A 13,433-nucleotide genomic window follows, 5' to 3' on the forward strand; every position below is an offset into this window, starting at 1 on the left:
AAATAATTTGTCTCCACTGCTTCCTTTCTTGACTTGTGTCCGTCCAACAAGGTCCAAGCTTCACATCCACTGGTTAGAGTTGGTATCGGTATTATCATGCAGCGACTTTTTTACTTCCATTCTCACTTCCTTGTTTCTTATCGCTGCTTTCAAGGAACCAGCAGCCTTTCTTCCCTGTTGTACCCTTACAAGTACTTCATCCTCCAAACTTCAGTCCATACTCATCACACTACCCAAGTACTTAAATGGACTCACATTTTCCATTTCCTCATCATCCAGTCCTTGCTGTGCATTCAGTGACTTAATTTCTCATGTAGACCATAACTTTACTTTTCTATACATTCACCGTTAGCATCCATTTCTTACACACACTCCCAAAGAAACTGAATCTAAAAGTGAATATAGGGAGGAGTCAAAGTTATGGTCTTTGAGAGAAATGAAGTCACTGAATGCACAGTGAGGTTGGATGATGAGGTAATGGAAAATAAGTGCATTTAAGTACCTTTTATATTTCTAAAAAACATCTGTTGGATCAATGCCTCCTGTATATTATCATGCATGTTGTTGATTTATTCTTGTTGACTTATCATTCATAGCTTAGGCTGGTGACAGATGGTGCAAAGGTTTCAGTTTGAGCAAATGAAGAATTAATGATGATGAAATTATGACTTTCTAGGTGGTACACAGTAAAGTCATTGTGGTCATGAGTGCTGATGCTGAGTTTGTGCGTTCTTCTTTGGAGAAGCTGCTTCTCTCTCATGCTCCTACAGCTGACCCAAGGTAATGTATGATACAGTATTCTTGCTTGTGTTTTGCTTTTAGTACTGTAAAATATTTGTTGTTTCACTTTCTGTACAATTAGAAAGTGTTCTTTGGATACTGAGTTTTATTATTGTATCCAGCCAGATAGCTGCTAGGTTAGTTTATGGATGCCAGTTCCTAGCTTGATTGTGTGTGTGTGTGTGTGTGCACATTTATGAGGAAGTATCAAATAGTTCTTGGAATCACTGGCCAATAGGTAAACTTAGTGTAGGAGGTATGGCAGTTTTGCAAGGAAAATACAGCACTACTACACACGCACAAAAACATGTAGAGGGCAAAACCACACCTGTTAAATGTTAGTGTTGCTGAAGTGAAGTTGTGTCTAAGCTGTCAGTCTCAATACAGGTAATGTGTCTCAGTTTAAAAGAAAAAAAAAGTTGACATCAAGGTCATGTGCAAGCTGGCCAAGAGTACCATAGAAATGCTACAAGCCTTGCAACAGCATATCTAGGGATGCTGACAGAAGTGTAGCAGTTCAGCAATATACTGTACTTCAGTTTTCCAAACATAAGAGCCTAAACAGCCATAAAGCAATTTATATTGTGCTGTATTTATACTTGTAGCAAGTTCAACTCAGAAACAACGTAGTTAGTGGGTGTTCTTGGAGATAGACCAAAGTTAAACCTTGCTGTCAGACTGAGCCTTCTTTAACCTCTGCCTTGCAGATTATATTTGTAAGGTAGTTTGCCTCCCCTGAGTCATTGTTTTATGACTATAATAATGTAATTTGTACCTCAGATGAGGCATTCATTGTGACCTGTGGACACCTTCATTGTACCTTGTATAAGATCTGCAGTTAAGTGAAGGTTAATAGAATTATTTGAAAGACTTATCCATAGCACATTATAATAAGATGATATAAGACCATAATGTAAACCAGTGTAAGTTTTCAAGAGTCTTCAGTGTCATACTCCTCATTATTTAATGTTCATACTCCTCATTATTGTATGTTCATGTGAGTACGTTTAAGTACTTGGGTAGTGTGATGAGTAAGGATGGAGGTTTGGAGGGTGAAGTGCTTGAAAGGGTACAGCAGGGAAGAAAGGTTGCTGGTTCTTTGAAAGCAGTGATAAGAAACAGGGAAGTGAGCATGGAAGTGAAAAAGTTACTGCATGACAGTATTGTGATACCAACTCTAATGTATGGAAGTGAAGCTTGGACGTTGTTGGAAGGACACAAGTCAAGAGTGAGAGCAGTGGAAATGAGTTATTTAAGAGGAGCCTGTGGAGTCACATGGAGAGACAGGCTGACGAATGAGAATATAAAGGAGCGTTGTGGTGTTGATGTGGATGTGATAGGAAGCGTTGTGAGGAACACACTGAGGTGGTTTGGCCATGTGGAGAGGATGGAGGGTGAAAGACTGACGAAGAGAGTGTATGTGAGTGAGGTGGAGGGGGGTAGAGGGAGGGGGAGGCCGAGGATGAGATGGAGGGATGGGGTGGAGAGGTATATGAGAGAGGGGTGTGTGAGTTGGGAGCAGGGCAGTGAAATGGCGGGGAACAGGGCGACTTGGAGGAGATTTGTTTGTGGCCACCCCAAACGGGATTGAGGCGTCTGGCAATAGATAGATAGATAGTATTTCATCAGCCTGATGAGGGACAATATGAAGGAGTTCTTGAGTGGTGTTCTTTTGTGGTGTGGAAGTTTGCAAACACCTTTATCTGTATATCTCTTGTATGTTATGTATCGTAAGTTTTTTCTGTAAAAAATAAAAATAACCTAGACTTACAAGAGATTATTAAGGTGTAGTATGCAAGATATGTCACTCTGGAAAAGAAGCTAAAAGTCAGCTAGGACAAAAAGAATATTGGCTGTAAGATGTTCCAGTTTAGGAAAAGCCTTACCAAATCTATCCTCCCACAGTGGCATAGATGACATAGTGGTGAGCTATGTGAGTGGCGTTCTAGAGGAGGTGGCTGTTGATCAGGATGAAATGGATGGAGCTGGGGTGAAGGATGTTATGACTGCCTATGTTCCAGAGTTTGAAACTGTGCCAGAGGATGCAGTCACAGCCTGGATTGTCAACACTGTACATGCTATCAACAACCAAAAGGCACAGGGTAGGATAATATGTAGTTTTTGTGCATCAACATAATCTTCCATTTATCTGTCATTATTTAGCCAAAGCCTTGTCGGATAATTCCATACTTCTCCCCAAGCCCTTTACAGGGGATATAATGCCAATAAAACCCAACATAGGTCTCCTTGCTAATACGCAAAATGTTTCTTGATATTGATTTTCCGATGGCCACTTTTATACAGTACATTCATTTTATGATTCTTAAAGAATCATTTATATTAATATGACTGTAAAGTTTAAAAATGTGTTTCCATAGCACATATTCCACCATGGGCCTGTCTCATTTCTGTTGAATGTTTGTTCAGTTACAGGCATTAGGAATGTTATTATTATGAAAAGTGAGTGTGAGATGCGCAGGTGGAAGTAATCAGAGCCGAAACTGGGCGACTAGCTATGCAAGTCACATAGCCTAGCACAAAGGAGACAGGCTGGCACCAAATGCGTGCATACATTATTTATGTAAACATTTCATTATTTAACACAGAAGGAGCCACAGTCACTTAAGAACGTTGTGCTATTTATTAAACTGAAAGTGAGTTGCATAGATGGATATGAGTAGAATGGAAAACAGGTGACTAGGTACGTAAGTTACATAGCAAAGGAGACACCTGGCACATCTGCATGCATATTTACATAAACATATTATTTTCCACAAAAGGGGCTACAGAGTCTAAGAACATTTTGCTCTTTATTAAAAGTGAGGGAGATGGGTTGATGGATATGAGTAGAACTGAAATTAGGCAACTAGCTGCGTAAGTTACTTAACCCCTTAACCGCGGGGCGTCACTTTCGTGACGTTTGGGAGCAAGGGATCATACCGCGGGGCGTCGCTTTTGTGATTCTGTGTTATTTTGAATTCACCCGGGCTTCCAAGTGGGGGCTTGTATCATCTATCAGTACTGCCAATGTCCAACACTAATCAGCACTCCTAATCTCATCTGTACTCCCATCCATTGTTGACAATTTAGCCATTTCTCCCCGTTCTTGACTCCCCTCCCTACCCCCCCTCCATTATCCTATCCTCTCGCCTGCCCGGCCGTGCTACACTAAGTAAATCTTCCCTGGAATTTTTCACTGATTTCATCCATTGAAATAAGCCCTATGCCCTATTCTTATACCAAATAATATATACAAGAAAGAAATAAGGTAAGTGAGAGTGCCATACACCTGGAATTGGCTAATTATCACCTGACAGCACCTCACGTGCACTCGTTCGTTAATTTTCGCTGTTTATTTCCCCTTGAAATATGCCGTATAATCTATTTTCGTAATAAATATACAGTACATATAAGGAGGGAAGGGAGAAGCCTAAGTGATATTTACATTCACCTGGAACTACCTAATTTATAATGTATTGTCTAAATTTCCTGCCAATCATTTCACTGCTATATATAGCTGTTTCAAGAGGCTAACATTGATAGTAATGAATTTCCCTAGGTAGGCCACCACCCCGGCCCACCCTTATCAGTTCACTCTCATCTTCTAACGTGGAGGTACGTCAGTTCGCGCTTGCTAGCTTCAGGGACTTTTCACCCCCATGCAAAGGGCCCTGTGACCTTTACCCCCTACTAAACCTCGTGTGGAAAGAGGTAAAGCTCTGACAATTGATAAAAGAGTGACTACGATCTTTCTATTGAGTAAAACAGTGCAAGTGGAATTGTAAATAATGTATAAATAATGTGTAAACAGCAAGTGAAAGTAATGAATGTAAATATACGTGAACAGTGGAAAATAGTTTTATAAGTTACTTCAAGTGACAGTGCATAACACAGTGTAAATAAAATAGAAATGTAAATAACGTAAATAAAATAGAGAATGTAAATAGAAATGTAAATGAGTAGTATTATAAGAATACGAGTATATACCCTAGGAGTAAGGAAAGTGAAAGTTTCACTCTAGCATGTCTGAATACTATGAGTTATGAGAGTGGTGAAAGTGACATTCACTCTCAATGCTAGTATACAGGACGAGAAAGCGAATGCTACGTATTTTACTGAAAGAAATTGAATCCCTACAGTGACAATAAACTAATACTACTGAAGGAAACTTATGGATAAAGACTGTAGATATATATAAGTGTTATATAGTAATAGAAATATAAAGTTTGAGGGGTTTTATGAATAATAAATGACAGAGTACCAAGAGCGAACTAGCGCAAGTGTGACGGTCAGACACGCTTGTAATTTTCATTGCTTTCACAGTGGGTTTTTTTTTGGAGTATGGATCCCAGACTACTTGAAAATCATAGGGTAGTGTTTATAGTGTTAATATCTGGCTGTGGTAATCATACTACGGGTTGTGAGGAAGTGTAAAGTGGAAACTTCGTTACCCAACTTCAGAGGTCTCCACAAGTCCTACGGTAACCAACGAAGGCTCAACAAACATTCCAGGAGAAAGCTGAAGGTATGTGCCATAAGCATATGTAATTTTATAATTTTTATATTCTAGGACTAATAACTGATTTTTGGCAAATATTTTTTTGAGAGTCTGTCGGAGCCCGAATAACCCTGCGGCACACGCAAAACATTGATAAACATGCCCGCGGTGTACGGGTTAACAGAGGAGACGGCCTGGCACTGTCTGCACGCGTATGATATTTACATAAATGTTTTATTATTATCCACAAAACTACAGGCACCAAGAAAATTTTGTCAGACATCCCTTATTATATGGGGGTATGAATTTATAGGTAAATTCGGAGATTGATTGATTGATTTTGGTGAATTAGGTGTTGTTAGAAAAGAAACTTAGTTTACAGTAGTTAAATTATGTAACATAAACCACAGTATACTGGTATGAAATTTGGAATAAGTCACCCATTGTAGAACTTACTTCCTCCCTTTTCCATTAAATTTTGTAGCATGCATATGGTTCTTGGACCTCTCATAGCCTTGTCAGAGTTTTCATTGTCTGAAGAATGTATAATTGAACACTTGTAAATGGATAGTTGAAAGTAACAATAATACATTAATGCACATGAAAGGAATCTATCTATTTATCTGTTGCCAAACACCTTCATCCTGTAAGGGGTGGCCACAAACAAATCACCTCCATGTTGCCCTGTCCCCAGCCATTTTGCTGCCCTACTACCCCCCCCTTTCACCTCACACACCCCTTTCACATATACCTTTCCACTCCGTCCCTCCATCTCTTCCTTGGTCTCCGCCTCACTCACATACTCACTCCTCATTAGTCTCTCACTCACCATCCTCTCCACATGGCCAGCCCATCTCAGTGTATTTCTCCTAAGACTTTCTATCACATCCACATCCACCCCACAATGGTCCTTCACATCCTCATTTGTCAGAGTGTCTCTCCATGTACCCTCACATGAAAGGAGTGTATCCGCCAATTTTGTGTGCATTTGGTGAATTCTAGCCGCAAGTAATTTTTTCCGTTTGATTAGCACAAGAAGATTAAGATCCATCCTTGACAACATCCATTTCCATCACTCTCCTTCCAAAAATAATATTCTGTATATGTAGACACATGTTACGTGTATACAAGCACACAACTTCCACATCCTCCCTCTCTTCCCTCACTTTTTGAGCATTAATATTTAGTGTTGTTGCTGTCTCGTACAGCCAGGCCTTACTATATAATTATGCATTATGTGATATTTTGCTAGAATGACGAACTACCAATTTCGCAATAATGATATAGAAATTCTCTATTGGACGATAATTGTGATGGCCAATTATGACATTCCCGTGTGGATGTGGTGACACGCACAAGCCGACAATCAGATGTATGGCCCAAGGTGGCCATCAGTGTTTACATGGGCAGAACCCCCATCTCAGGCCTCTGCACAGGTGGCTCCGATCGTGGCACGACCCCATCTCACTCGTCTACTCACTCATGTATCCCCCACCTGTGATCATCTCCCTTGCATTCTCTGAGTTACCTAACCTTCTTGCATGTGTAAGGCCATCAGAACACCATTGCAATCACTTAATTATAGGTCAAATGTGCAGTGAATAGTGCTGTGTGCGATACGGTAATAAGGCAAGAGATAACTTTTTTGTGTAAAATACCTGAAACTCGTGCGATTCTACCTCCAGTGCCAAGGGCAAGGCTAAAGGTGTAGCCATACCATAGATTTGAATGGACATTATTAATTGCTGTAAGGAGGGCCAGGGTGTGGACAAGATCACTGAGACCATGAAGTTGCCCCAGTCCACGATTTATTTGAGAAATCAGATGCTGTCCTAGTGGCATCATAGACCATGCCAGCCCTGAATGATGAATGAGTAAATAGAACAAGGGAATCCGTAATGAAAGAGATGGAGTATCTCCTAGCGCTGTAGGTTAATGAACTTAACTGAATGAAGCAACCCCTGCATCGTAGTTTTATTTGTACTAAAGCTCACGATCAGTGGAAGGATCCTAGGGATAAGCAAAGAATTGAGGCCAAGGAGGAGTTCAAGGCCATCATGGGTTGGTTTGAGCAGTTTGAGGCCTGTGCTGGCCTTAGACATGTGACCTAATATGAGGAGGCTGCTAGTGCTGACTATGTGGTAGCAGAGGCCTTCCCAGCAAAATTGAAGGCAGTCATAGATGAAGGGGGCTACTCTTGAAAACAGGTCCTGAACTTTGATGAGACGGTCCTGTTTTTGGAACATATCACCTGGAAGACTTACTTAAGCAAGGAAGAACAGTGTGTGCCAGTGTTTAAGGCAGCCAGGGACTGCGTAACGTTCACCCATGGTGCAAATGCAGAGGGGGACCTTAAGCTCAAATCCCTCCTTGTTTACCACTGGGAGAACTCCTGGGCACTAGCAGGGTATGTGAAAGAAATCCTTGGAGTTATTTAGAAGAGTAACTCCAGGGCTTGACTGACCACACTGTGCTGCTCTTACATGGCAGGATACATGTCCCACCTGTGTGACTGTACCAGCTGGAGCATTCAGGCGAACTGTTTCCTCCTTCTGGCAGACAGCGCCCCAAGCCACCATGATGACATGTAGGTCCGGGTGGATAATATCAACGTGATGTATCTTCCTCCCCCAAAAACATCATTGTTGCTTCAGCCAGTGGACCATGGCATCATAGCCACTTTCAAGGTCCACTACCTCTGCCACACCATGGAGCAAATGGTGAGGGTGAGTGACGGGAGAGACTGATACTGTGCGGTGTTTCCGGAAAAATATAATATCAAGATTTCCATCAACAACATCACCATGGCATGGAAGGAGGTGCAGCCAAGCACACTGAATGCCATCTGGTGAAATATATGGCAATAGTGTGTGCAATCCTTCGCAGGGTTCCCGGCATTGTGAAACATCCTTCTTGAAATCCTTGACCTTTCATACAAGGCGAGATTTGAGGAGGTTGACAGAGAAGATGTTTGAGGGGTCCTGGACGGCCACACTGAGCAACTGTTAACAGAGAAGGTCACTGAGTTAAGAGAATGGGGAGCAGAGGCACAGGTTTGTGGTGAGGAAGCAAGGATGGCAGGGAGGACGAACCCCCCCCCCCTTCATGTTCTTGACATCAAGACCATGAAGGAGTTTCCAGCAAAGATGGACGAAGTACTTTCATACGCTCAGGACTACGACCTGAACCTGGCAAGAAGTGATGCAGCAACATATGGCATAGAGCAAGTTTTGAGGCCATACAGGGAGCTCCTGACAACAAGAAAATGGCAGCACACTAGACCACCATCACTTCCTTCTTCCTTCCCACCAGAGCTAAGGAAAAGCCAAGGCCACTGAGTGAGGCGCAAACACTGCGTCTTACTTCTTCTGAATCTGTCATGTTTGTCTCGTCTTCATCGTCGCCTGGCTCACGTCTGTGCTTCCCCATTGCCACACTCCTCTGCCACCACACCCCATGCTCCCCCACTGCCACACCTCCATGCTCTCCTTTGGCCTCACCGCTATGCTGCATCATTCTCGACTTCACCATATCGCTCTCCCATGGCCTTGCCACATCATTCTCTCCATCTTGCTTCTCCTGATGACCTGGAGTGATCATCCAGGACCTCCATCTGTCCCCCAGCCTGAGGGGGTCCCTTGATGACTCGGACAGGCCTAGGACATACTTCAGGTGGGTGGCTTTTTTTTTTTTTTTTTTTTTTTTTTTTAATAGATAATGAATGGAGGAAGGAAAAACAAAGGAAAAAAAAAAAAAAGTCCATGTGCCTAAAGGCATCCTCCATTCATAAAATATTTATAGCAACTGGATTTGAATTGAAGTGGATTAAATGTTTGTGCGAAACAACTCCCAGGAAGCGAATTCCAGAGAGTAGTAGTTCTGGGGATAAATGAACTTTGATAAGCAGAGGTTCTGCATTGCAGGGGAGAGAGTGTGAATTCATGGGCGCTCCCAGCTGCCCGAGTGTTTCGGGAGAAAATGTGAAGGGGAGGAACAATTGAAGCCAGTTCATCTGAATACTTACGGTAAAAATATCTATAATTCATTCTCATTCATTGCCAGACGCCATGTATCCCAGACAGAGTGGCCAAGGGCTTAGAGTTAGTTGTTTTACAGGGAGGGGCACTAATCCTCCACCAACCCCACTTGACGTAGGGATACCAACAGCATCTGGTGTTCCCAGGCGGTCACCCATCCAAGTACTAACCAGACCCAACGTTGCTAAAATAATGCTAAAGAAGCAACATCTCTATGTACTGATATTGGAGGAAGGTCTTGCACGATGGCAGGATTATTGATTAATCTAATGGCTTTATTTTGAATTTTGTCCAACTGCCTCAATGCAACTGCTTCACATCCACTTCACAGTGGTGAACAGTATTCGATCTGAGAACGCACATGACTTTTGTATATTGTGGCTATCTGCTCGTCAGTGAAGAACTCACGAACTCTGTACATAAGTCCCAGTTTTTGGAAGCATTTTTAGGAAGGGATTTAAAATAAGCTGTCCAGATTAGGTTGGGGTTTAGAGTAACACCTAGGATATCAACTGTAGTGGATATAGGCATATTGACGTCATTTAAAATTATGTGAGAGTCTGAGGGATTCTTTCTGTTGGAGAAATTAATGTATTTAGTTTTCTGAGCATTAAATGAGACCAGATTTGTTTGTCCTCATTGATTAATTTTACAAAGGTCCTGGTTCAGAGAAATTTCTGTGTTTATTTGGGAATTTATAATATCAAATTGTGTAAAGGAGGTACTAAATGTGAAAGAACTGTGAAGGTTCAAGTCATCAGCATAAGAGTGTATTGGGTTGTGAGTGACAGATAGGAGGTCATTTATATGAATGAGAAAGAGGGTTGGCACCAAAACTGATGCCTGAGGTATGCCAGCATTTATGGAATGAAACAGAATAAATACCATCTACCATGACCCATATTTTTCTGTTATGAAGGTAAGAAGAAATTAGAGGAACCAGTGATGCAAGGCCATAGTGTGACATTGTAGTCAATAAGGCCCGGTGCCATACTCTGTCAAATGCTTTTGATAGATCTAGTGCTGTTGTGTGTGTTTCACCGTGTTGGTCTGTTGTTTTGTTAATCTGATGGGTAAGAAGGCAAAGAATGTCTATAGTTGAACATTCTTGTCTAAATCCATACTGCCGATCATTGATTAATTTATTGATTTCTAGATGCTTGATTATGTGTTTCTTAATTAGCGTCTCAAAAACTTTACCGAGAATGGAAGTTATTGCAATTGGTCTATAGTTTGATGGATCAGAAGTTGCCCCCTTTTTAGGAACAGGATGGATATTTGCTTCATTCCAAGGGGCTGGAAAACTTGAGGTACGAATGCATAAGCAGAAAAATTTTGTCAATACAGGACCCAACAGTGAGGAGCAATTTTTAAGTACTATTGAAGGAATTTCATGTGGACCAGTAGCTTTGTCTGCTGAGAGATTCTGTAATACAGCTTGTACGTATCTGGTGTGAATCATGAATGGAGGTATTTGAGGGGAATTAAAATCAACTACAGGAATATTGTAATTTTCTGTATTTAGGGTTGAGTTTGTTGAAAAAATGTCAACAAGAAATGTGACTTTTCCACGTGGGTCACTTACTAGATTTCCATTGGGGGACTGTAAAGGTGGAATGGAAGAGGAGGTAGTGAAGTTAGTTTTGAATGAATTAAGGGTTGACCAGAATATTTTGTTATCATTTGGGTTGTTTAGTTGTTTGTTAGCCTGTCAGTGCAGAAAGTTTGATTTAGAAAGATTGATGATAATTTTAGCATGGTTTCTGATATTTCTATAATAGTTAAGGGCTTCTTTGGTTTTGGTCCTTATATAAGTGTTATAGGCTATTGTTTTATGTTCTGTTACTCTAGCACATTTGTGGTCAAACCATTTAGGAGAATTACATCTTTTTCTGTAACTATGATGGGGATTGAATGTTTCCATGCCAACTTTAATGAAATCCTGTATGTGGCCCAATGTGGAATTTACATCTTGGGAGAAAAAGGAGGTCCAAGGAACATCCATGAAAAAATTATGGAGTCCCTCCCAGTCTGCCCTGTCGTAGTGCCATTTAGTCACCACAACCTGTTCAGAGCAGGAAGGTGTGGTAGGTGTTAAACTGGTGGCTTAAATCAGACAGTGATCCGAGGATCCGAGGGGGGACTTCACTTCGACTCTATAATTATCTGTATTGGTTGTTAGAAACAAGTCCAATAGGTGGGGATTTTGATCAAGGTTGTCTGGTACACGGGTGGGTTGACTGACTAACTGGGTGAGATTAAATAAGTCTGCAAATAGCTCACATTCAAGACCAGAGTCATCAGTTCTGGCTGAATAAGTGAGCCATTCAACATTATGGACACTAAAATCACCCAGAATAGTAATTTCAGATGCAGTATTAATGCTGAGGACATTCAGTTGTGAAGACAGAGAGTCAAAGAAACTTGGTTTTGGAGGGGCATTAGGGGAATGATAAACACAACAGAAATACTTAATTTTACCAAAAGAATTTAATTTGTATATGGAATAGTCAAAATAAGGACAATTAAATTTAGTAATCTCCTCCAGGGCAATTTCTGATTTAGCAAGGCAACATACGCCTCCTTTGGGTCTGAAATTTTGAATCAAGATAAAACCAGGAAAATTAAATCTAGCTAAATCAGAGGAGGAGCTTACTTGTGTCTCTGTCAGAAATAGCAGATCAGGGGATTCAAACTGGAGGAAATTTTGAACAGAGTTGATGTTGAAGTCCCTTAATATTGCAAAAGAAAATTTTACTGTACTGACGAGCAGATTTAGGGCGCCGCAACACTGGAGGTGGCACAGTCACTCGATGACAACCGGGAGGGCCCTGTGCAAACGACCCAGCCCTGCCGGTGGTGGTCACCTGAGAAACCACCGCACTAATTCCCAGTATAGCAGCATGGTCATATGCCCCCCTCCCTATCCCCATTGACCCATGTTATATCGACCTCATTGTACAGTAAATCGCTGTACAGTGAGTTTTCACTTGATGCATTATTGTCGTATAGCAAGGCATGACTTTACCCTCCTCACATCGCCTCATCACACTCCTCTGCACCCCCTCTAAAGTCACCGAATGACCGGTACTGCAACTAGTCACACCTCACATTTCCCTAGCCCAGTCACAACATGGCTTTAGGCCACTACACTCCACAAACACCCTCCTTACAGACCTTACATAGAGAGTTTTCGATGGCATAAATTCAGCTAGGCCACCACACAGAACACTCCTAATCACGCTAGACATTAGCAAAGCTTTTGAAGCCATCCCCCGCCACAACCTCACAAACAAAATACTCAACACAAACATGCACAATAACACAAAAAGATGGTTGGCAAACTACTTAGCAAGCAGATGTGCACACGTAACATTTGCCGGTCAGTCTTCTGACTTCAGAAACTTCACAAATGGTGTCCCCCAAGGATCTGTTTTGTCTCCTACACTCTTTAACCTATACATGCATGACGTACCCACACCCCACACACCACAGATACACATAGCCTCTTATGCAGGTGATATAACAGTTATATGTACACACCAAAATGCAAGCACAGCTGCACGCATCATTCAACCTTACCTCAACACACTACACGAATGGTTCACCACAAACAGGCTCAAAATAGCCCCAGCCAAATCTATAGTGACCCTGCTCACAAACTGGACAGCAGAACACAGTCACATCCCACAACGCACCATAAACAACACTCCCTTACCACACACACACACACACACACACACACACACACACACACAAAATCCTTGGTTTAACATACAATACATCAATGTCATTTAAACAACACATCACAAACATTAAAAATAAAATAACACCAAGACTCAATGCTTTGAGGTCACTTGCCCATACAACATTCGGACACAACAAAGAAACCACCACCACAGTATACAAACAATACATACGTTCAGTAATGAATTATGCAAGCCCTGCCTGGGATTCTAACCTCACCAAAACACACTACAACACTCTACAGACCATACAGAACAAGGCCCTAAAAATAATCACAGGCTGCACAGCTACTACACTCACAGACCACCTACATCAAGAAACCAAAGTCCTCAAAGTCAAGGATCACCTAGACATGAGAGGCACCCAGTTTT

The 13,433-nt window shown here is 41.6% G+C and overlaps 1 protein-coding gene across 1 annotated transcript in view; it reads left to right on the forward strand.

The window, feature by feature from the left end:
• The first annotated feature begins 678 nt into the window (after positions 1 to 678).
• Positions 679 to 13,433, forward strand: part of LOC145417486 (CUE domain-containing protein 2-A) — a 34,406-nt gene continuing 21,651 nt past the window's right edge. Inside the window, exons 1-2 of the mRNA XM_080286193.1 lie at positions 679 to 780; positions 2,686 to 2,882. Coding sequence (XP_080142319.1) covers positions 704 to 780; positions 2,686 to 2,882 — 274 coding nt within the window. The 5' untranslated portion in view covers positions 679 to 703. The remainder of the gene's footprint in view (positions 781 to 2,685; positions 2,883 to 13,433) is intronic.

The sequence above is a fragment of the Coenobita brevimanus genome, chromosome 110 (genome assembly GCF_032717465.1).
Source record: "Coenobita brevimanus isolate Jiangsu-jjx chromosome 110, ASM3271746v2, whole genome shotgun sequence".
Taxonomy (NCBI): Eukaryota; Metazoa; Arthropoda; class Malacostraca; order Decapoda; family Coenobitidae; genus Coenobita; species Coenobita brevimanus.